Here is a 25,051-nt window from a genome sequence, read left to right on the forward strand (position 1 = left end):
AAGCCTCCTGCTAATTGTAAACAGGAGAGGGTGGTGAGCACTCTGTTGAGCAGAACGCAGATCTCCTCTGTAGATCCGCAAAGTGAAACAATGATTAGTGATGCTACATTACTCTGCTTTGTCCAAGGGCAACTGTTTCATATCAGCCAACTCTCGGAAACACAGACGCTAACCTCAGCACTCATAAACGCCCTGCAGCTGTGTGTGATGGACGTTTTAATATAAGAGAGAGTGATTGTATTCAAATCACAGTCAAAATTACACTAAGGGATAATTAGCATTTCAGGAGTACTAGTAGTAAATGGAGATGAAGATGAAGCACTGAGGCTGAAGTATATAGATACGTTAATGTGGCAAGCCATCTGTGCTATATGCATTTATGTCAGTGATGGTCCTCAGAGCAAACACTAAATAATCAGTCCTGCATACTCTTACTGAAGAGGGCGCATCGGTAGATGCTTGCCAGAGGGCCCTAATTCCAGGGACTGAGGGATGAAATGGTATGAGGCAGAGATGACTGTGGGTCACTGTACAGCGATAAACCAGAAGAAGCATAAGGAGGCTGCCGCCTCTCAGGGGGAGAGAGGTTGCAAGACGAGCAGAAACCTCTCACTTACCTGCCTGTCTGTGCATCGGGATGACCCCGCAGCATGAGGTCGGGACTAAGCAGACCATTAGCCACAGTCTGCAGGTGGAGGTGAAAGATCTCCACCCACACAGTGCCCCACTCCAGATGACATGTTATCTGGAATTATATTTCACCAGCTTGTATTATTTTGTAAGAGCGCCTATTTTAAGCCTTTGGTCATACAGTGCCATTTTTATGGTGTGAAAACCAGAAAATGTCTGGCAGTTAGAGTCGGTACAAATGTATGTGTCTTCTTTACAAAATGTATGAAAGAAAATGTGTCTAACACTGGTCAAAGTTTCCGCATCAATATTAGGTTGTGAAAAAGAAAAAGAGGCATGAATAACAGTGAAGAATTCTGACTTTAATCACACAGTGGAGATCAGTCCTGCATACAAGCTGCCTGGGACAGAGATCCATTGTTTACCCTGGTATACCCACCGCCTACAGGCTTATGCCCTCTTCTGTTAATCCACTAGTGTTAACAGAAATAATAAATGTGCAAAAAAAAAACCCAAAAAAAAAAAACACATTCACATAAAAGGAGAGAGATTCACCGGTCAAAGGAAAGATAAAATAAATGAGAGGGAGTTACTTTTGCACTCACCAACTAGTTTAGAGAGAAGCAAGGCACAAAAAAAACCAAACAAACATGAAAATCGCTTCACACCAAGTCTTAAAACAGTTTTCCAGCCTGCTGTTGCTACTACAGTGTTGGGGTAATGAATGCAGTAGAATGGCTGTCTATAGCAAAAGTTTGGGCAATTGTCTGGGGAAGGTCACAAAGTCTCCACTTTTAATAAGCGCCTTCCTCTTTAGTTCATGAACTCCCTAAAGAGATACATCCAGTAAACTCCAAGCTAACTCAGCCATTATTGCGAGATATTTAGGTAACGGAGCAAAACAGACAGTGATGGGCCATCTCTAAGACCCTCTTGGCACAGGTAAACATCACCTTTAGCCAAATTATCTTTTCAATTTGTTCCGGTAAAGTTTGACCTCAACTAAATACACGTTTTCATTTGCTCTAGACTGTAGTGAACAGTCTGCACAGAGAAGCCTTTGCAGAGTCAGACCCTCATTTTCTCGACTTATTCACATGGATTCAGTCGCTCTTTGCCTGGATTTTTCCTCCGCCAGGCCAAGAGCTGAGGCAGAGGCACGTTTTGAGTGCTTTTCTGTTTCACTGTCAGAAAGCCTTCATAAAAACTACCAAACCAAATTGGTGGGGTTGTGGAGCATGGCTTAAGCATCTTGTTAAGTTTTGGTATGAATCCAGACTGCTTTATTTAAATTTGCAAAATGTGGCATTTGCCTTGGCACGAGATAGGCTCTCTCCAAGTGCCCTTCCAGTTAAAGTTCAACAGAGCAGAGAACGTGTCCATGTGTAGTCACACGCGTGTCTGTCAGTAGATGGAGAAATGGAAGAAAGTGGAAGAAATGAAAAACTGAAAGAAGACGAGAGAGCAACAGTGCAGTTTTTTTAGCCTTGGGTACCCCGAAACCGCTAATTAGGCCACAAACTCCCAAGACTGCACATGACCACATCCCAAGATGAGTGTTAAGCTAAGCGCAGCGGGCAGCCATTTTAAATCAAGCCTTAATCCAGTCTGTGTCTCCCGCTCCTCACTACCCCACGGCACCCACAAGCAAAGTGCTGCTCGGAACTGAGATGTGGTCAGCATTAGGAACGATAGATGCGGAGGGGAATTTAAGAACGGAAATGAGGAGGGCGCTCACATAAAGAGGCAGAAAATTGATTCCCGAGGAGAAGTGAATGCTGCTGAAAATCGGCTACATTCATTTCATAAATAAAAGTTGCTATAGGCAAAATAAGAGTTTGGAAAACAACTAATTCTCAGTGCCCCTTCACAGACTCCAGCTTTTCTACCTTTACTACACCTTACAGACACATGCAATAAGAGATCGAAGTCCATTTTATCGTGAGTTCTAACTCACTGAAATTAAACTACAAGCTTGGTGATGTCAGCAAAGTAGCTAATGGATAGTACTGAAGACACCGGTGCTCACATGGATGATGGATGCTGGAAATGCATTGTTAAAAAAAAAAAGGAAATAAATGGCTTTATTTATATTCTCAGGAAAGTGTAGACATTAGCACACTCTCTCCCCCTCCAACATATGAATGATTTTTTTTCCCCTCAATTCAGACAAAAGGTCCTTTTATAAACCCTACTTACTGCAGGAGTATCATTTTCACCTTTCAGCTTTAAACTACTGAAAATAAGCGAAAATCAGAGAGGATGTCTGGGTACCGCACAAAAGGTTTAGACTGCCGCGCATTTTGGAATGCAAAGAACAGCTTCTACTCCAATAATTTCATGATACATCTACATTATTTATTATCCCTTGCAGGTATATGAGCTCTGGCTTAAATCAGTCATGAGACTCTGCAAGACAAAGGATGACAGGCGTGAGTGATCTTTTTCCCCCCCTACCTGCTATCGTGAGAATATGAAGCTGGGTCATCCTAAATTAAAATAAATGTCTTTGTGTTTGCAGAAAGATAATGGTGCCAGTTATTTGAATTTCATGGGAGCACTTTGGAGGGACTATATTTAGTTTTCTTGAGTCAGCAACACAATAGTAGCCATAATTCATAAAGCTAAATTATAGACATTAACCCAGTCACCAAAAATCTCATACATACATTTTAATTTCAGGAAAAGAAAAAAAAAAAAAAAAAAAAGAAGACAAAACAAGATATCGCACATCCCACAGGCGCAATTAGCTCAGAAAATACAGTACAAAAAAAAAAAAAAAAAAAAAAAAAAAAGGCTTGAACTACTCTGAGCTACGGCCCTCTCTGTGCTCAGCTCACATCCTCAGCAGCTATTACTCTTGCAGTTGTTCTGCAAGCTAAGCAGGGACAACAATGGCTGCATGTTTACACAGCAAGTGTCCTTATAATTTAGAATCTAGACAGAAATCAGTGTAACTCAGTAAAGTAGAGGTAGTAGCAGAGCATAAACAAGCCAGCGAACTGGAAGCAGTGCTGAACCTCATCACCTGCTTCTATTCAGTTACTCACTGGTCTGAAGGTCTAAGTAGAATTTTATGCCAACATACCTCACTGCACTTGAACAAATGATCATAAATCAAACGTTGGTTTAGAATTCAAGGGAAGCATTACACATCTTCCAAAATTGTGCCATTATGCCACTATTATAGCCTTGCCCCCTATAGTTAACTCCTCACCTCTAGGGGGATGTGCACTCATTACAAAGTAAGTCATCATGATTATGAGTTTAAAAATTTGCTGAACCGCAATCTAGCTCATTCTAGCTCATCAGCATAACCGTATTAGAGGAAACCTGTGGGCTGGCAATCTCACACTTCCTCAATATTGCAGTCCCAGCAGGCCGAGCATGTCCGCATCCATTAAGTTGGACCTGAGCCACCCACTAAGCCTAATATGGTGCCACGAGGCACACTAACACTATGTGACGTTTGAAATTTAATTAATTAGGTTTACACAACAAACATGTCAGTCCAACGCATCAATCTGCCCTAAACAAGGAAACTGGAAAACTTGGCTGTGCTTCTCGCAGTTGTTGTACCGGCTCTGTGCTTTATGTATCCAGGTGGTGTGAGCCAAAGATACTGTTCTCTGGACATACCAATGTATAAACACAAGCAATTAAGTTCCACAGAAACTCACTCATACAGTGTTAGCTCGAGGTGCAGGAATCCCTAATTTATTTCAATTCTTAATATATTTACCTCATCTAGAAAAAGGAAACAGATTGTCAGAGGCAGTGGGAAGTAAGATGATTTGGAGCTCAATTCTGCTAAATTGGTTGCTGCCAGTGTGATACATCACGGAGAATTAAGATGCCTCTCCCCCAGCACAGAACTTCGGCAGCCATATTGGCACATCTGTCAAGGGCCCACCCTTGACAGAGACAAATAGACCAATTCTGGCACAGGAAGGCTGATCCAAACTGCTAGCAATAACCAAGATGAATAATGAGCCAGCTTGGTCCCCTCGCAAAATTCATTTTTAATAATTAGTGTTCTTGCACCTCTCATTTTCTCTGAAAATGAGTGCAGGTACATCTACAGGTTGATACACACATCAGCAAGAGTGGAGGAATATAGATGATGTTGTGTTAAGCTTCCATCATCACATAGAATGCCTGCGACTATAAATGCAGGGTGTAAGACAGATGATTCTCTCTCTGTACTCCTAGGAGGAGGAAATTAATCAAGTCGCTCTGTGGGTAGGCAGTAAAAGAATCTCACAGGATGAGCACAACAAAGTTCAGGAGGACCTCACGTTTCACAAATAGAATGCTTTTAATGAACACAGCTGATACTGTTAAAAAAAAAAAAACAAAAAAAAAAAAAAAAAAAAAAAGGGGTGGGGGGGGGGGGAGGGGGGACTCACACAGAAGTTGGCACTGCAGGTCAGAGGAGTGAATATAACAGAACAGCTGCTTTTCTGGACACTCGACATGTGCCATGTGGCAATTAGCTTCATCGAGAAGCTACCAATATGCAAGTGTGAACAGAAAACAATGCAGGCATGCCCCGTCAGGATTTTTCCCCATAAGTCCTGAAATTCTGATAAAAGCTGCTCCGACTAGTTGCTTCGGGATCTAATTTTTATTTAGTTTTTCATTTTCTTTTTTTTTTTTTCCCCTCCCAAAACAATTCTTTGAATTATTACTCTGTGCACACTCCACCAACCAGCGTCGATCAAGCATACTCAGGCCCTTAGGGAGGATTCACATGCATGTTCAGCTTCGACGCTTGACGGTAGGCGTGTCTGTCGTTTGGTGGTGGTGGGGAGCAATCTTTGCTGGCATTAGCTAACAGAGCTTTGATCAGCAGCTATGGTAAGCCAAGCTAGCTGAAAAACAGCAGGTTGGCTACTAACATAAAAGATCAACTTCTCCTTCATGCTTCACGCACAGGCAACTACCTCGCACTCTCGGGATGCTTTCATGACGTGATCTGATTAGGTAGCAGCTACACTGGGGTACTTCATTAAATGCAAGTTCAACTTTACTGCAAGCAGCAAGAGCAAGAGTTATGATGGCACGCCATTCAAAAAGTTTTACGCCTGAAATATGCATGTGTGAACCTCCCTTAATTTAGCAAGAAAGGAGAATCGGTGTGGACACTTCCGTAGAGTGGAATTTGTGAGTGGCCAGTGTGTAGATGTGCGCATAAATTAGGCGACAGATCTGACTTACTAATGCATATTTTCACATGGTTAATACAAACATATTTGATAACTAGGAAACCTCCTTGTGAGATTGTTGTAATATCAGTCATCCTGATTGGAAACTCAAATGACACAATGTCTATCTAAAAATGTTATTTGACTGTACTTTAATTGTAAATTAAATGAACTGCAATTCCCAGTTCACATTCAAAGTATTTCATTTTGGCAGAAATCTGATTAAATACATTTTTTGTGTTAATTCGGAAAGCGAAATGATTTGTTTCACATTATGATTCATGATACAAGCCAAACCATTTCAATGTCTCAAAACAATCATGGGCAAAAATCACCATTTATAATAAAAACTTATTTCATCACTTGTAGCATGGCTTGTTATCTTCATCCCAAAAGATTATATCCTGAAGAATATACCCCATACATTACCCTCCATGCTTACTCATTGAACATCCATATAGCCAGGGACCTTTACTTTAAACTCAAGTGCTTCTTATACACGGAAGTCTGCTGGGAGCAATCCTCCTCTCGATTCATTACCTCCAAGAGGCAGAGCTCCTTCTGTTGGGCACCATGACAACATGGCATTGCTCTTTTCCCTCCAGCCTTTGTAAGGGGGTGTCAAAATGTAGGAGAAAAACTGCACTGCCTTCAAACGCACCGAGCCAATTTAAGGTTACATGAATCATAGGGTTTAACATGTCATACCTAACTAAGCAAGCAGCGAGGAATAGACACATTTTGAAACCAACCCAATCACTGTGCTCCAAAATCAATCCTGCGGCGTGCGGTTTAAACAAATGTGTGTCTTAATAAAGATTTATTTATAGTAAGATCAATTATACAACAGCAGAACAATTTGCAATTGACAAGTTTATCTTAAAAGCTTGAGAACTAATTTTTGCTTATTAGCTACAAGGGAATAACGCGATACATCTCAAGAGGTGAAGCCAAAAAATAAATAAATAAGAAAAAAAATAAGAAACTAAAAGCGTGAGCAGCAGCAGAGCCGAGGGTTAATTCAAAACCAAAATAAACAGCCCTGGCAATCAAGAACAGTGAGTTACCTAATCTTGTTCTGTATCCTCTAAAGTACTAATTAAGTTGGATCAACATAGCAGTTGATTGAAAATGACACTTCATTCACTTCATTATGTGAGACATGAGTGGAAAGATTGCTAATGATCATGGGCAACCTCAGTGAAGTGGAATAAAACAGTTAGGCTGAAGGGAAACATAATCCACACATATCAGACAATCCCAGTTGCTACAACTGCTTGTCAGGGTGGCTTTCATCCAAACACCCATAACTGCTGCACGAAAGGCAGTAGGAGCTCAATTCATATGAAGCACCGAGCTATTAGTAAGTTATTAGTGTGAAAAATTACTGAAATGCTGAGCCTTTAGCTATATTATTAATTTGTGGAAGTAGACTACTAGATCATCTGAAGGAGTAGGGCTTCAGCATACGCCCTTTCCAACATTTTTAATTTCACCTATTTTGCTTATTTACCCCCCCCCCCCCTCAAAAAAATGTTTTTTTTAAATTGTAATTTCCTCACAGTGATAAATGCAAAGACATGCATTTTGTTTTTATTAACAATGACTGCTTCAACAGTCTGAAATGACATGCGAGATAATTCAGCGACTTGATAAAATCTCATAACGCCCAAAAAAAAAAAAAAAAGAAAGAAAAGACAATTATTTTTGGGATGTCGATCTATATTTTTTCCAGCATCCAGTGCTGGTATTCCTTCGCTGTGTTTTTCTTTTCTGTTTTTCCATTCTACACACTGTTACAGGGGATCAGGCATAATGCTTCTGCAAATGCACGTTAAGGTACTCCAACTGTTGTGCTGTAATTAAACTAGAACAATAAATCCACAAGAGACCAATCAAAAGCAAACTACTGCATATATTGGCCAAAAACATAAAACTTATGATGAAGGAAGCCAGAGAAACTAACAGAGATGATGTGAAAACCTGCAGAGATATAAAAAGGGGAAAAATGATGCATAGCTATGTTCCTGTGGGAGTCTTACAGTGAGTATGATATCATCCCTCTTATGAAAAATGCCTCCACGAACATATCACACACACACACACACACACACGCAGAGCATGCCTTAAATAACTTTTAATCAAATTTCAGGGTGCAGGTTTCGAGGCTACTTTTACTGAGGTTCATAATCAAAGCACACAGGAAGGTGATGTGTCATGTGCCTCATTCCTCAACGCACTAGACTAATATGTACAAAGTAAGGGGTTAGCACCCTCTTATGGGAAATATAAAATGATAATTAATCTCATTAAGTAATAAGTCACCTCAAACCACTATGTCACATCTACCCAAAAAATTTTTTAAAGAAAGAAATGCAAAAACTGTGCAATCAAATGGCTCGCTCCTTTATGATAACATAGGCAAGTGAAAAATCTGATCAGGACAAAATTAAGGAAATAATAACCTTCTGCATTTGTTGCAACGTATTTTCCATTTTTGCTTTACTTTGAGACATCATTTGGCATTCCTGAAACAACTCACTCTAATCAGACTGGTAAGGAAGCCTCGGTGACACAAGGCTCCTCTATATGTTATGTACAGTACTTGTGTGTGTAGCTCACAGTGCCGAAGTCTATCTATGCAGTTGCTTCTGGCTTCAGGCTAGCCCGACTATGCGTTTCTTTTACACTCACTTGCACAGAGCAAATGCCTTTAATAACCATTTAGCTGCTAAGGCACGCGCCTCTGTCCTCTATTCACAGCCTTAGCCGCTAATTACCTTCCCCAAGTAATGGCCATTTCTGTATTCCCTCAGTTCTTTCCCTTTTTTTTTTTAGTACAATCAGCCAGCTGCCTTGAGTGGTAGGAACTGGTGGTCTGCACAGACCTGAAATGAATGTGCAAAAATCAACTCATGTCAGCCAGTTGCCTTTCTTGATAGTGTTTTTTTTTTTTTTTCCTTATTTGTTCTTTTTTTTTTTTTTTTTTTTTTTTGGGCACCTTCCAAACATAGAAAAACCTAGCTACCCAATTACCAGCCCCCCCTCTTGCCAAGCATACATATTACGCTGAACAAACATAGCACATCAACACGAAGATGAAAACTTTACCAAGATGGTTACACAAAAAATAAGTATGTGAACAGTGCTGCAGGCTGTTTATTAAAGATAAATAACATTCTGTCCAAAAAAAAAAAAAAAAAAAAAAGAGAGAGACCTAAAATTTAATTGACCAAAGAAACATGCCAACCCAAGCCTGATGTTCTAATTAGAAAATGAGAAAGACTTTAGGCTGAATCCTGTGATTGTGTCCCACAGGAGCGTGGACTCAGATTTGGTCAAAGGATGTTCCTTCAGTGCTTTCACTGAAGGTTCGCTGATATCTGTGTTCAAAGTTCATTATATCGCAGTGGAAGAGAAGAGAGAACAGTTTGGAAAAAAAAAAGATTAAAACCTACCGTATTTTCCGGAGTATAAGTCGCACTTTTTTTCATAGTTTGGCTGGGGGTGCGACCTATACTCCGGAGCGACGTATATGTGACATTTATAACACATGAACCAAAATACTCCAGCCACTTGACATCTCCGTGAACTGCAGCTTTAAGGCAGTCTTGCGTAACCTGTGGGCGCAGTGGATGATGGATGGAGAGCACAGCTTAATGGCAACTGGGAGAATGCGCCACCCAACTTTCCTGGAAGTCATTGGATGGATCAAGAAAACTTGGGCTTCAGTGACAAACCATCCTGTTGGGATTCAGAAAGGCTGGAATAATTGGAACTGCAGCTGACGACGAGTCTGACTAACGCGACACAGAAGAGGAAGCGGCGCTTCGTCTACGGAGTGTACGGAATTGTTTAGAAGTGACACCGAGGATGAAGAATTCAATGGATTGATGGTTTGGTTAACTTGTTAGTATGTTCTTTATGCTATGGTTATCTGAATAACAATGTTACGTTAACATACTGTAGCGATTCTCTTAGTTAGAGAGCGTGTTGATGTTGTGGGATTTCGGACTGTTCGGGAGGTTCGTGAAGGCAGCATGGAGAGAGAGAGAGAAAAGACCGAGAGCTTGCCTGTGTGTGTGTTGCTGTTCCGCTGTTGTAGTTGTGGTTGGCGTGGCTGTGGCCTACAGCAGCCGTTTTTCTGTTAATAAAGACGACCTTTGTTGTGAATATCGCCGACTTTGGAAGTGTGTTTACAAAGTTACAATACCGAACACGTGTTCGTTGTGCGTCATGTAGCTGAATGTGCTACGTTAGCATAACGTAGGTGTAACCGTGTTCGTCCTGTTCTTTAATCCATTATTATTTTAAATTGCCGTTCAAGATGGAATTTGTGCTCTGAGTCTCGGATTCTATCACCCCCCCCCCCCCCCCCCCCAAAAAAAGTGCGACTTATAGTCCAGTGCGACCTATATATGTTTTTTTCTTCTTTATTATGCATTTTTTGGCTGGTGCGACCTATACTCCGGAGCGACGTATAGTCCGAAAAATACGGTAAATGAAATCCACAAGTAACTGGCATTATATGGGAAAATTAGAAGTTTGTAAATTTGTCCAAACCACGTGAAGTATTCCAGTTGTGTATCCATGTTGATCTTTGAACATTTAGCTAGTGAAAAATTGGGGAGGGAAGGAAGGAAGGAAGGAAGGAAGGAAGGAAGGAAGGAAGAAAGGAAGAAAGAAAATTATCAGTTGTTGTCATCAGGTATGTCACTTTACTTGCCAAAAGTCAGAAGTCTACAGTATGTTTGGTCGAGAAGGGCATTCCAAACATTACAGAAATGCCAATGAAGAGCAAGATGCAGTTACAGTTTCCTGCAGTGTTTTACAAGAGTAGTGGACCATCTAAACTAAATCAATTATTACAACCACCAACATCATTGGAAAAAGGAAACACACACACTTTGACCTTTAGGGGAAAAGAGCACAGGCACCATTTCATGCAGCAAATGCCATATATTTGGAGTGTGGCCATTACTGAAGGTACAAATTAAAGTCATGTCAGGTATTTGTGGTTTATCACTTCAGTTAATCCTTGCTACGGGTGATTTTTCATCAGGCTTACTAAGCCTACTGCCATTTAACTTTGGCTACAAACGAAAAATACTAAGTGGGCTAGGGCTGTGCTGCATCATATCGTCCACAATAATACTAGTATCAGTGTTTACATGATATGAAAGTGTCATATCGCGATATTGTTGCTATAGCAATGCCATGCATTTATGCTCCCCATTATGCACAACAATGAGAGAAGCCCAGGTATGTCTGACAGCGAGAAACTTCTGATAACAATATAGTTCAAGACCCATCACTGATGGGGATATTCTCCCGTGATTAATGAAAATATAAAATATATGTAGAAGTCCAGATAACATTACAGCCCCATTTTATAAACCCCTTCAGCAGACATCTTATTACCTTCTGCAAAACTATTCTGCCATAATTTAGAGGCCTTGCCCTAAAATACTTTTAGTCACCCCTGGGTTAGTAAAGCTAATACATATTCCAGCAAAAATATGTTTTCAATATTAACAATACTCATTAAATCAAAACAAGCATGCTGTAAGAGACTGATATTCTGTGATTATCTTTTGGTAACCACATCCTAGAATATAATGCACCCATGCTACATAATCTGCTGTTATCTATACATTATGTATAACATCACTATAATCATAAAGAAACCATCTATAAAACATAATGCAACCATGCTGTTTACATTTGAGCAATATTGCTGAGCAGTAGGTATGGCTTTAATATTGTTCAATGATGGGTCATAGTCTGTATTATTTATGGCTATGAGTCATCCCTGACCAACGTGTTAGACAATGGTCAGCCAATCAGAAATTGGCATGACAGGTTAATCAATAAGGCTGCAACCTAGAACTGATATTATAAATAGACTCTTTACCTAGAAATTTAGGATTCCCCAGTTTCACACTATCTAGCTACTGCCAGCTGTTCAGTGTTTGGTCAGTTGCTAGATATGGGGAATCCCCACTTTCTTCATTTCAGTTAATAATGGCCAAGTAGGTATAGCCAAGTGCACAGCACAATATGATCACACGATTAGGCTACGCCAATCAGGCATGAGAAAGAGGCTGCATCTCAGTAGCATATATTATCATAGTATTAACAGCCTGAAATTCCCCATGTTGTTTACACTTCACTTCAGATAAATACAGCCAAAGTCTACAAAGGGTACTAAACATCCAGGAATAATAATATTGTGTTGCACATCTTTGAAGGGTAAAGAACACATATGCCAAATTTCATGGCTCAGCTCCTTGTGGTTTTGGAGTCTATAGAGTGGAAAAACTGGTAAAATCTCATGGGCGGACGATATGACGACAATATCTTCCTTAATTTGCATGGGAGGATAATAACAAAGGAGCTACTTCAACAACCTTCAACAATGGACAGTGCTTCCAAGAAATATGCAAGAAACTTCTTCCCACAAACTACAAACTTGTTTCACCGCTTGAAGCAAAAACACCATCAAGTATAACCAATTTTTGAAGGGAGGAGATACTAGCAGCTGGTAATGTGTGACCCAAAAGTAAACAAATGACTCAACCAAGCATCACTTGCTGCACTTGCTAGGTTCACTCCCTATGACAGGAATAGTGGATGGAAATTACTAATGTGGTTACATGATAAATAAAGAGGGCTTTAAGCAGTAAAGCTCACCCCATGATACAACATCGCAGATAGAAACATTTTTCAGTTTTATTATGTGCCAATATTGCGCAGCTCCTGAAGAGCTACAAAGTTACTTTAGTCATTGATAAACTGAGGTGTTAAGCAGTCATGTTGTATTTGTACTTAACATCTCCAGGGAAATCCACTACCTTAGGTTAGCTTTGTGCTTATATTTGACTTACGCTGTGACACTGGATGTAATGCTGTGTCACTACTATTGCACTATAACGCTGCTGGCACCTTGTTTCAGTAGATTCACACTTCAAATTAGGAAGTGTGTGATCAAGGACAGTAGCTCATTGGAAAAGAAGGATGGAAAATGCCCTTCATTTACTTACACTTATAATTGCTGCTGCCTGTAAGCTGCAAGCATCAATAAAACATTATTCAGTATTTTTTTTCCTATGTTGTCAGAAATATTGTGATATAATTTGAGGCTATACTACCCACCCCTGAAGTGGACTAATACCACCCCCCCCCCCCCCCCCCCCCCCCCAAAAAAAAAAAAAAAAAATCATGCATTGACATAATGCTGCATCATTATCTAATTTAAGAGCCAAAACTGTTAATTCTGACCATCAGTTAAGAGAAAGAAAGCAGCAAAATGGGATCAGTGCTATATATAAAAGGTTTCTGTTTTTGTGGGTTTTACAGAAAAACAATACCATATCTTAAGTGACTGGGACTCCTAAAACAGGCTCCACGCACCTTGTAAATGGTGAAAGAGCAATCATGCTTGGATAGTCAAAGCAGGCATTCTTGTCACTGCCTTTACTCGACAACCGGGAGAGACGAGGACCACAATCAGGAGTGACATGAATACCAAACAAACTTGACTCCAAAGTAAGCACAGTTTGTTTTTTTATTTGCACAATTTTCTTGCCTAAAACCACGAGAGTCTAGGTTCACAAGTGGATCGCCGGGGACAAAATATTCCATCAGTATATTCATTTTCACAGCCACGATGCACTCCACCAGCAGAGGGGCCGAGTTAGTTATTTGTAAGGTGGTGTTTTTGGAACTTGGAACCTGTAAATACGATTTTACCGAGTGCTCCTCCCTTCCTGAGCTCTTCCAGTAAAGTGCCCTCCATCAAATCACATAACCCCTATTTCCCATCGGAGCTGCTTGATGGCCTACAGAGGGCTATGTTTGCACCAGGGTGTGGATGTGTACAGCTGAATGAGAAGCAATGCTCTGAAGGAACAAACTGGATATGCTTATCAATTCACCACCACAAAAACATCTTCTGGTCTGCATACAACTGTGCACACATTTTGCATCCAACCCCCATAAATAGGATATTTAAAGACTTTTACCATTACAAGCACTGCCAAATGTTGCATGCTATAAAATGAAAACAAATACCAAGTGCTCAGCAGGTACTCAAGATGCATTAACTCATGGTCTTGTAAAGTGCTGCTGAGTCAAATAATGAGCCATGCAATTATAAATGTAGAGAGCTCATTGCTTTTATCTTTTTTTTTTTTTCCCTTACGATAAATTTCAATACTCCAGATCTCCAGAAAATTGGAACAATTAAACACACAAAGTATTTGAATTACAGCTTTATCTCACGTGATGACAAAAATGTTCAATATTTTTATATTTATTCTTAGCTCAATTTCTTTTATTTATAGGCTTATAATTCTGAAAAGTTTCCTTCAATACTACCACCCAAAAAAGATGCGATATGCAAATTTATGCCCAACTTTGAGATTATTTACAAGCATAAGAGCGCACATAATGAATCATTCATTAAAGTATACATCAGACAGTCCACTGTGGGCTGCTATATTCATCCATCTTCCAAATTTGTTAAGGTAAACAGCTCAGAAACTGCAGCAGGGAGTAAGCAAACGTTCTCAAAAACATTTATTCATATTAAAAGCAAAGTACCAATAACATGGTTAGGAATTAAACAATTAAATTTCCATAGTACTGCTGATAAAGCATCCATCAGTCCTAATCTATACTTTCACAAATTAGACAGTTAATTCATTATTTAGTGTTACAAATCTGAAAATAGACTCACTCCATAAGTCAGTGTTGTTCACTCCCCAATGCATTTGTTTAATTGCTCTTATTAAAAGCATACATCACAGGTATGCTATTACATGAATCATAAATGCTTTATTCAAACCATCTGGATACGGCAGAAAGGAGAGGGGAAAAAAAAAAAAAGCTTGCTGGCCAAACAGCAGAAATAAAATGGAAAATGGCAGGCAAGACAGGAAAGGTAAGCAATTTCCCCTCCTACTTAGGCTCCGGCCAGAGCATAAATGAGAGTTCACCTGAATAGGACCAGTAGAGGTCATCAGCTGTCCTCCTCTCCCTCATTACGCCTGTGCCGCCATAATGGTTGCCTCCAGTGTGGTGACCCGATGCAACTGTGGGAGGGAGAGATACAGGTCAGAAAACTCAACAGGGAAAAGAAAAGTTTCTTTTGCAACGTAAACATGTACTATGACAACTCACTATGACAAAGTTCCCGTCCCTGTAGCAATTCAATCTGGATTTTCGTAGTTCATAAACTACAAAAATTATTATATATGACCAGTAAAGCAGAGATAATTGCAATAAAAATCTGCAGGCTGCCATTTAAATAAGACTCTATGGATAATAATCAGAGGGCTTGTCAGTCGATGTACGCCAATCACAGATGCATATCTTGTTGTTAGATGTGTTTTTTGTATGCAGCAATGTGTGAAGCAATATTGTTGGAAAGATAATAACCACATCACTTCCTTTTTTCAATATAAATGACAACTCTCTGTGTGATAGACAGACAGATCTAAATGAAAGAATACGGACAACTGATAAACTGTCACAGAACAAAGCCAGTTTCTCCATGCACAGACTTTACTTGGCTGGCCACCCAGGAATATTACATGCCACATGGGCTGTCATTTTAGCATTTTTATACACCTGATGGAACTGGAACAATGTGCTCTCATTTGTGCACTAAGTCTGCACACTGTCCATCCCTGGCTCTTCTAGTCTTGTGGTTCCCTGTCAGCAGGTTGACCATTCATTAATGCAGCGGTCCTTGATATTATTCAGCTGCCTCTCCAAAGAGGTGCCATTTTTTCAGACGGACTCCAACTCCGCCGTTTTGGACCGGAGCCGGAGAAGGTAGTCCTGTTTCTCATCTGCTGTGAGCTGGAGGGTCACTGACCAGAACTGGTTTAACCCAAGCTCACTGAGGCTGCAAAGCAGAACCAGGACTACTGTGACTAGCCGCGCTACATAGTAATGCAGTTGGGAGTCCATGCTTGTGCCGACAACCTCTTTAAAGTGGCGCGCACGCGCACACACGCACACACACACACACACACACACACATGCACACACACACGCACACACACACGCACACGCACACGCACACGCACACGCTCCAATCTTGTAGAAACACTGAAAATACAGTTTTGTTTGTGTTTTGGCCTGAAGCATCTAAAAATCAACATGCAGTCACTGTTCACAGAAACATCAGGTCAAACTGCCTTCAATTTGTGTCTCAGATTGCAGCTACTCTAATCATTTGAGTTTGGTAATGATCACCGTCACTAAGTTTATCCTACACCCCACTGCGGTGCACCCCCACACTCTTGCAGTCAACATTAATCGCACCCTTTACAGTAGCAGTTGGTCTAGAAAAGAAACAGACTTATTAAGCTGGACATTATGTTAACAGCATATGCATGAATCTAACAACATCACAACAGCTTTTGAGCTAAGCTCCTGTACAGAGACTCAAACTAGTAACATGTAGGCAGGAGTGCAGCCAAGCGGTCCTACGTCTTTCAGGGCACAAATGTCTTTTCACTTGCAGAAAATTGCTAGCAAGAAACCAAACATACTCAAAAACACAACAATGTTAGAGGTACAAATTGTTCTTAAGCATAAATACTCCCTAAAGCATGAAGCCCCAGACTACAACTACTAAACTCATTGGGGGAAAGAGTGCTCCACAACAGATGCAGCTGGAGGGTTGGGGTAGAAAAAAAAAATTCTAGTTGAAGTTATTGTCTCTTAGGTGCATACCTAAAAATAAGGATGTTTTGTGTTGCTTTAAGGATTCAAACCCCGCTGTAGGTTTCAAAAACGCGGGGACGTGATAACTCTGGTTCACTGTTGCTTTAAAGATGCGAGAAAGTGGGTGAGCAGATCGTTTCCGTGTAAGAACAGCAGGACGAACTCGAGAACCCAGAGACGACAATCTGCTTGACTGAAAATGCAAGAAGCCACTGTTACGTCTTTCGACATACTTTCTGAATCCATTTAGATCATCCATGTTGTATTAGTTTTTGCACAAGTGGCTGCACATTGTGCTCAGTACTGTTCTCCCACCATTTTACATGACAGTTTGACATAACAGTAGTTAATATTACTTCTGAGATGCACTAAAAAGCAGCCTGTAAAAATGTATGCATGTAGGTTTCATCATCAGTTCATCCTCACACAACACTTACTAAAGAGTCAAAAACCATGACGGTGGCAGAAGGTGCATAATTCAACTTTTGTGGATATTAATTAGATGTTATTGTGGTGAATTCAAAACAATAATGTTTTATGAAGGTTTTGCTATTGTATGACTTTATAAATGTTACAAATGGATCATTTTAGCCCATCCGTAGGCAGCTGCTAGGCAACATTATGAAATCATAATATGTGATATAGATAGGAACCTTGGCCTTGTGTGCCAAGTCTGACTGCTCAACTCCTGATCATGAGGAGGAGTTTGCAGTTAGGCTGACAGAGATTTCGTTTATTATAGTAAGTTTTTTTTTTCACCCTTTTTAATTTAAACACACATTTTTCCACCTCAAACAGTGCTTTGTTGAAGCACCTCTTCAACAATTTTAGCTCCAGCCTCTTTAAAGCCTCTCTCATGAAAAGCCTGGGGGGCACTGCCACTTTAGCTCCACCTCTGGGCCCTGACTAAGGGGTGTTTCTTGACCGTAAAGTCCATCTCCCAAGAGCAACTGCCGGTCCCTGCCGGCATGCCTTCACCACAGGATCTCTGCGGGTGCATACAGGAGTGAAGAGAGGCCCAGGAGCAACAGACTCACTTGCCTCAGGGGGCCTGTAGAGCAGCTACAGGAAGGGAGATGAAGAGCGAAAGCCGACAGCCAAATGTCACGTGCCACTGAAAGCGGCTGCTTGAAAGACCCTGACCGATCTGGAGACAAGGGCAGGTGGAGGTTACTATTAATAATCCTTTCACAGGTTCAACTGCAGAAATCCTGTGACTTTTTAATTCCTCTAAATGGATCTTGTTGACCATGTTTTTTTTTTAAAGTCATCTTCACTGGAGTTTAGCTGAAATAAACAGGTTGAGCTTTCCGGAAGGGGCAAAAGTGCACTGCTGTAAAGGAAAGGAGGGCACTTGCTTTCTAATGCAAGAAATAAAAAACAAAACACTTTATTATGCTTATTTTGTTATCATAATAGCTATAATAAAAAATGAAACAAAACTCCAACAAATGGTCCAGCTGTAGAAGACCAAGTGCAAAAGAAGAACCCAGTGAATTTGGGTGCAGATCTGGATTACACAACTGGCCTTGTTGGCAGCTGTGCTCTTTTAGATGTTCCATGTGTACCATCAGGGAATGCAAAAAAGAAGAGACAGTTATAATATAGTATGACATGAAAACATAGCAATGCAGACCAAGTATTTGTTTATTGGTTTAAAAATCGGTCTGAAATGTCTCCCCAATTTCTGATTGTCCACCACCATTACAATTCAGACAAAGCGCTGGCCTGTGGGCATACTATGCGATCAAAGCCAACTGTAACATAAGCCTTGACCCACGCAACATGCCAGCAGTTAGGATTTTTCTTTTGTTATGGGGATATTACCATCAAAAATAAAAATAATCCACTATGTCTTCAGTTCCTCAGATGCTGAGAGTGCACTAAGACTGAACCGTATTTGCTCTTAAAGCCAGCAAAGAGCATTTGGTGTGCTTTGCTTGTGGCAGAGACATTTTAGAGTTAACAGAAGCGGCTCTGGCAAGTAAATAAAAGGGCAGCCTATGAGGCAGCTGCTCATCCTTTGTTTGAGGGTGCGCCAAACTGGCCGGAAGGTGGGCATTATGCAAATGTGTAACCTAGTGACGTAGACAAGTCTCCAAATAAAAAAAGCCTAAATTTAAAAAATAAATGAACTTGTTTTTAGGCAAAATTTGTTGTTCATGCAAAAATTCTGCACTTTTTGCATGAGCAAATAAAGATGTGTTACACTAAACGAAGCGGACCCAGAACTCGAAAAGCATAATATGGGCACTTTAAGAACAATATCTGCATAAACCGCTTAGCATTATTTACCAAATGATTGAGAAACAGATCTTACTCATTTTAATGAATTTTCCCACCAAAAAAAAAAGAGAAGAAAGAAAAGCTTTATTGTCTCAATTTGCAACACAAATGCGACTGGATTTCCCAGCTCTTACTGTATTAAAATGTGCAACACTGCATCAGGATGTCGTAACAATAACTACTTAATATCATACTTGTTAGTGGTCTCATGTGGTTAAAGGAAACTTTGAAACAATAGCAGATCTCCCTGGAGCCCTGAAGCCGAACTACATTTAGACGGCGAGTTGTAGCTGGCTTGATCAGAATCGCCGCTCATCAAATACACACACACACACACACACACACACACACACACACACACACACCCCTCCAGCCACTTAAGACAAGCTGAGCTCTTACTAATAGTTGCATCATTACCGGGGATTAATTAAACTAAGCACAACTTCAAGCCAAATCTTTCCTTGCACTTTGAGGCAGTGCATTACTGCCTCCAAAATTGGTTTCCACTAAGGCATGAACTACATACACACCATTTTCCAAATCAAATTCATTGCTTAGAGGGAGGTCACAGAGGCTACATAAGGAAAGGCACAAACAGCTTCTTTGTCTTTGTCAGATGTACCGATTTACCACGGGGAGTCACGGGTTAATAACAAGTGTGAAACAGAGAGGCAGGGAGTCTGTGAGACTTGGAGCATATTTGAAGGCAGGTTGTGAAACAGGAGGGCTGCACCGTCTTTGATCAGAGAGCATAGGAGACAGCACCATGTCAACAGTTTACACACATCCATGTCAGCTGTCCCCTGTGGGCAAAGGATTAAAGCCACAGCATCTCTGATAGAGCAGAGCAGACAACACAGTCGGTGCTGGGCCTGAAGGAGACTGACGAGAACCGTGCCACAATTAAACAACATACTTAAATCTGAAATGCGGAAAGCACACGTGGAATACAGGTAGTCAAATAAGAGATTATACCTTTTTTTTTTTTTTTTGGCCTGGATTTTCTTTTCTTTGAATCTCAAAAAAAATAAAGGCTTCTAAACAACTACATAACAACAGAACACTGTGTAGCCTACAGAAACAATTTTTCCCCTTTTTCTTCGCCCCGAGGGCAGTTAAATCATCTACTCCACCATTAAGCCCTACTATTTGTTCCATAATATCACACTCAACAACAAGCCAAGAACCCCTGAGAGCTCTTGAAAAACAGGAACCTAACAACCACCACAGGAGCGTTTAACTTGCATTAGTCACTGGGGGCAGAGATAAAATTTCAATCTCATCACCAGCGTTAGTATCAGGTATGTGAAGGATAGTCGGGCTAGCTCATCTATGTCACCAAGAGGATTATTTGGGGTTGGATTAAGCTATCAAATGCATCCTGAGTTGCAGTGTCTGTGTAATTTGGATAAACCGTGACAGAGTGCTGGTGCGTTTAATGAGGTAAATTCTATCATCTACCAGTAAAATGCACCACTCTCTCAGTGTATTACTCTAAATTGCTTAATATAGTCAGTTAATAAAGTGACATGTAAATTCTTTGTACTGGTAGTATTTGTCTTTCACCCTTTAGCAATGCAGTATACGGAGGGCCAAAAGCGCCAAAATGAAATAACTACATCATTTTATAAAATGTCACAACATAATTGAAATATCTTCATTCTGTTTGAAAAATATTTAATTATTTCAGTATTTCATGAATTATTGTTTGGTTCCTGTGCTGCAGTACATCAGGAAATAATTGAAACTGTTACTCCAACATCTGATTGGTGACCCTGTATAGCAAGTCAAGACAGATCGCTCCCAGATAATGGATTGATAGTGTCACAGTCATTTGGAAGTCATGTGGACTTGGGGAAGCCATCGAAATCGCAAGCGGCAGTGGTAGGAAACTGAGGAAACTGAGTTTTAAAATACTACTACTTCTGTGTCACCAAATACACTTAAGAATTTTTTTTTTTTTTTTTTTTTAAGGTAATAATATAGTGGGGTCATCTTCAAATATCTTATCAATTTGTCGAGCTAGAGCCTTTTTGCAAAAGTGCTTCAATATTTTCTGAGGTGTGAGGTTCAATTAGCCTAACAGCCAGCTTGCCTTACCAGCTATCAGCTGATTAAGCAGTCGGAGCTCATGATTGGATACTTTTATTTAACTGTAATGTCTCACTGGAGCACTGTCAGTATATTTTGAACTGAATCCTTTGCTCTCCTTTATTTCCTGATGTTCGTACGCATTATACTTGTTTATAACAGCTTATTTTCAATTAAAACCAACAGTAAGAAATATTTTAATAAAGAAAGGACAGCAAGTATTTTCACCATTAGCAGAAACATCTGGACCAGCATGTTGATGCCATTTGTGGCTATCCTGGAGAGTGATGACAAGTTTCAGAAATAATCAAATTATTTGTTTTTATTATTTACTCAACTGTATTCTAAACACCAGCTGTTTGTAAGTTTTGGAAGTCTATTAGAACTTTTTAAAAAAAAAAAAAGAACCATCTGATCTGTTTTGCCGATGAGCAGCAAGAGTTTTGTGTGTGTCAGAGGGATCTGCTGAACAGTCTGTTGATTAATTAGCAATATTTAATTTAATTTAATATAATGGTGTATATAGAAATTATTTGATGGGCGTGTAGTAGGTGTGGAAAGCACTCTGTCAATATCGTCATCTCATTTTTGACAAAGGTGGCTTTAGGCTTTTGCATCTGAACTCTTCATTTTTACTCTTCATTGCAAATATTAGTCATAAGGGTAAAAAGGCAGTAGAGTTAACAGTGAAGTCGAGCTGATGTCATCAAGTATGCTGCTGTCTCACTGTGAGCAGTCCCTTCCCATCCTCAGAAGTCTGGACTCCTTGTACACTTGCCAAGTAGGAACTACCAAGTATCCATGTACAAACCCCGTGTACTTGGTATTGAGAAAGGCCCAACAAATTGACTCCCGACCAAAGCAATGTTTTTGATTACATTGGCGGTAGCCCTGCCCCCTGAATTTGATGGGCGAGGCCGACAGATGAAACAAATTCATGATGCACTGCAGCACAGGAACCATGAAATAATTAATAGTGAAATAATTAAATATGTCTAAATAAAATTAATTGCTATTTTAATTCATTAATGACACAATTAATTAATTATTTAAAGATGTAATTATTTCATTTTGGCACTCTTAGTCCTCCGTAAGAGAAAACTGTCAGATGTGGTTTAAAAACAAAATCCACACAAACATAAGTCATGCAGTTTCATTCAGTGCACAAGAAAAGGAGGATAATGTTTCATAAGCTAAAAATGGAGCTCCAGAAATAGAATACCAGGCCCATTTTTCATGATGTGTTTGGTTTCATCTAATGTAAAAATAAAGATCAGTTATACTTGTACATGAGAAGCCATCTGGTAGTCTATCATTTGTTCCAATCCTCAGTGACAGCATTTGGCTTTAAAAGATAAAGCTGTCAATATTCTATATTTTTTTTTATTACCAACAAATCCTATAAAAATACCGAACCCTGCAAAGCACTGTTTCAGTATCTCAGTATTTCAGGCATTACCTATCAAGGACAAAACTATTATTTCAAAACTGGTTACAAATGCAGTTTAATTTAAATAATAAAAAAACACTTTTCACAAAACATTGAGATTTTCAGCAAAATTCACTCATTAAACAGAAAGCGTATTTGTTGGGGGGCTATTTTCAGTCACAGATTTGGTGCAGTAATATTTACTTCAGGATGGTGTATGCGAGTTTGACTCAAAATAAACTGCCCATGTTTGTAGTATTAATGAAAACATGTCACGAAACATCAACAGTGTGATGTATTGATGTATTTTTAATTAGTTTTGACAAAACTATGCTGCAATATGCAACATCAGGCTTTGAAAACTTTAAGACTATATTTGTTAGTAGGATCAATTTAACACTGGTGGTGGCCTCTCCATGGGATTTCTTGAACATAAGAAAAACAAATTATCAACAGTCTTCAAGGGCTACGGCGATTTGTGCATTCCTTTATCACCAATTTAACCGTAAAAGGACAGTTTGTACCAAAAATTTAATTTACTCTTTTTTTTTCCCCTGTACCCTGCGGTGCAGTTTATCCACCTAGATCGTTTTACGTTGGACAGTTTTGCAGTAGGTGATCAGGTGATAGAAAGAAAACAGCACTAGCTTGGTAGACTGTTTGAGTAACCAGGTCATTATTTCTGGAAACAGAGATTGCTGCGGAGTTTCTACTGCTTTGAGCATCACAAGGCATTTAGTTCCTTTATATTCAAGAGAAATAATCTCTGCAGCTGATATCGCCAAAGCTGGGCAACTCACATTGTTACAAATCTAAATGGATAACTAGTATTACAGGCTGGAGGAAAAAAAAGATATACATCTTATTATGGGGAGAATTGGCCCTTTAAATTGAGAAAGCCTCGTTGCAATCCCTTGTAGTCATGCAGCACTGACGTTGCCCTACCCTAATATGTCTGCTGATTTCAACTTAATTATCAAAGGAAAAACAGCTTGGCTCACTTGCACCATTTCATTAATATAGTATGTCTACTTCACCATTTCACCAGGAGCTTCAAAAAAAAAAAAAAAATAAAAAAAAAAGAAAAAAAAGAAATAAAAAAAGAAAAAGAAAAAAAAATTTTGGCAACATTACCATCCCCGGAGAGTACGCACTTTAAGCAAGGCGTTTCGCATCACCATCATATCCCTAATGAATGTGCCGATGTGTTCGAATGAAGTGGCTACTTTCCAACTAGTCCGTCAGCAGTGATCCATTTTTCATCTTCTCCTCCAGATTTGTCCTGCTTTACATTCACACAGCTACATACAGACATTTTGACAGTAGCTGTTGTGGGAGAGGGAAGCTTCACTTCACCCATCCCCATTTTCTCAGCTAGTCCCCCTAATTAGAGGGAGAGGAAATGCATATAATTAAATGTACTAATTAGACAAACTACAGTCCAAACAACTTTTACATTATTCTGCCTGAATTCATACTCACAAGAAGTGAGCTGCGTTTTTACAGGCATTATGAGTGTCTAAAGGCCAGACTCTGCATCCAAAATGTCTATCTATATAAAAGGGAAATGAGCATTCTGAAGGAGACAGCTGCTGTCAAAAGGAAGGACATCTGCTTTACTTTCTGTTTAACGGATATCTTTTAGACAAACACGCGTACATTTCAAATGGCTCTTTTTTTATTTGATATGCCAAGTACCTCAGTCTATCCACAGCACATCATGCATAGTTACACATCAACCCGCAGTGATAAAAACAAGGTCGGCGATCTGACTGTGAAGCAGAGGAGCATAGAAAAAATAAGTGGAGTTTGATCTTGTGAAATCATGTGTTTCTCATTCCTCGGGATGTGGTCACACCAAGACCTCGGGAACACGAGAACTGCCAAGATCAGCCAAAGATATGGCGCAGAGGGAGCCAGGCCTTAGGGCTAAAACATCAAACTCAGAAATAATAAAAAACAACAAATATAATCCCAATGCAGATATTTAGAGCAACACAGCTAAAAGCAAATGAGCAGCTTCAGCAACAAGGACACTGACATCCTTGGGCAAGAGAAACGTAGTTGTATTACAGTAAAATTAAGCCCATTAGTCTGGTGCTAAAATTGTTCCGCGACTGAAATTTTCAAAATTTCCCTTGACACCTCTTTTTTCTTTTTTTTTTTTTTTAATGTGTATGAGCATATCTGTTAACATGTTCAGACCTGTCTAGCTTCATGTTCGTCACATTAATTGACAGGAAGTGCTGCTGCACATTCAGTACACGACTGTTTTGTCAATGCCATACAGGGCGCTGAAAGCCTAAAATACAGCTCCGTGCAGAGATGTGGAGATGAGCAGAAATGGCAAAGAGACAGAAACTCACCACTCAATTAAGTATAGAAATGCTACCAAAACACACATTAATGTGAGCATTGTGTGCATTATGGACCACCTCCCAAACAGAAAACTTTTTTTTTTTTTTTTTTTTTGCTTGTGTTTCATTAGGAAACCTGTACAACAAAGCGAGCTGAATAGGAGGAAGGGCAAAGGAGGCATACTCAACTTTCTCATTATGCCACACTCGCTCCGCAGTCTTTTCTGTAAACTTCTCCAGCGAAAACTGGGTAAGGCCCTCTCATTATAATCAAATCCCAACGTGTCACCCAGTCTCCCCACTTGCAGTTT

At 39.8% G+C, this 25,051-nt stretch overlaps 1 protein-coding gene across 3 annotated transcripts in view; it reads right to left on the bottom strand.

Moving 5' to 3' along the window:
* Positions 1 to 25,051, bottom strand: part of LOC115780334 (receptor-type tyrosine-protein phosphatase gamma-like) — a 114,692-nt gene that overhangs the window by 74,213 nt on the left and 15,428 nt on the right. For all 3 annotated transcript variants that reach the window (XM_030729471.1, XM_030729470.1, XM_030729469.1), the window contains exon 2: positions 14,837 to 14,932. In XM_030729471.1, coding sequence (XP_030585331.1) covers positions 14,837 to 14,882 — 46 coding nt within the window. In that variant the 5' untranslated portion in view covers positions 14,883 to 14,932. The remainder of the gene's footprint in view (positions 1 to 14,836; positions 14,933 to 25,051) is intronic.

This window comes from Archocentrus centrarchus, chromosome 5, assembly GCF_007364275.1.
Source record: "Archocentrus centrarchus isolate MPI-CPG fArcCen1 chromosome 5, fArcCen1, whole genome shotgun sequence".
NCBI lineage: Eukaryota > Metazoa > Chordata > Actinopteri > Cichliformes > Cichlidae > Archocentrus > Archocentrus centrarchus.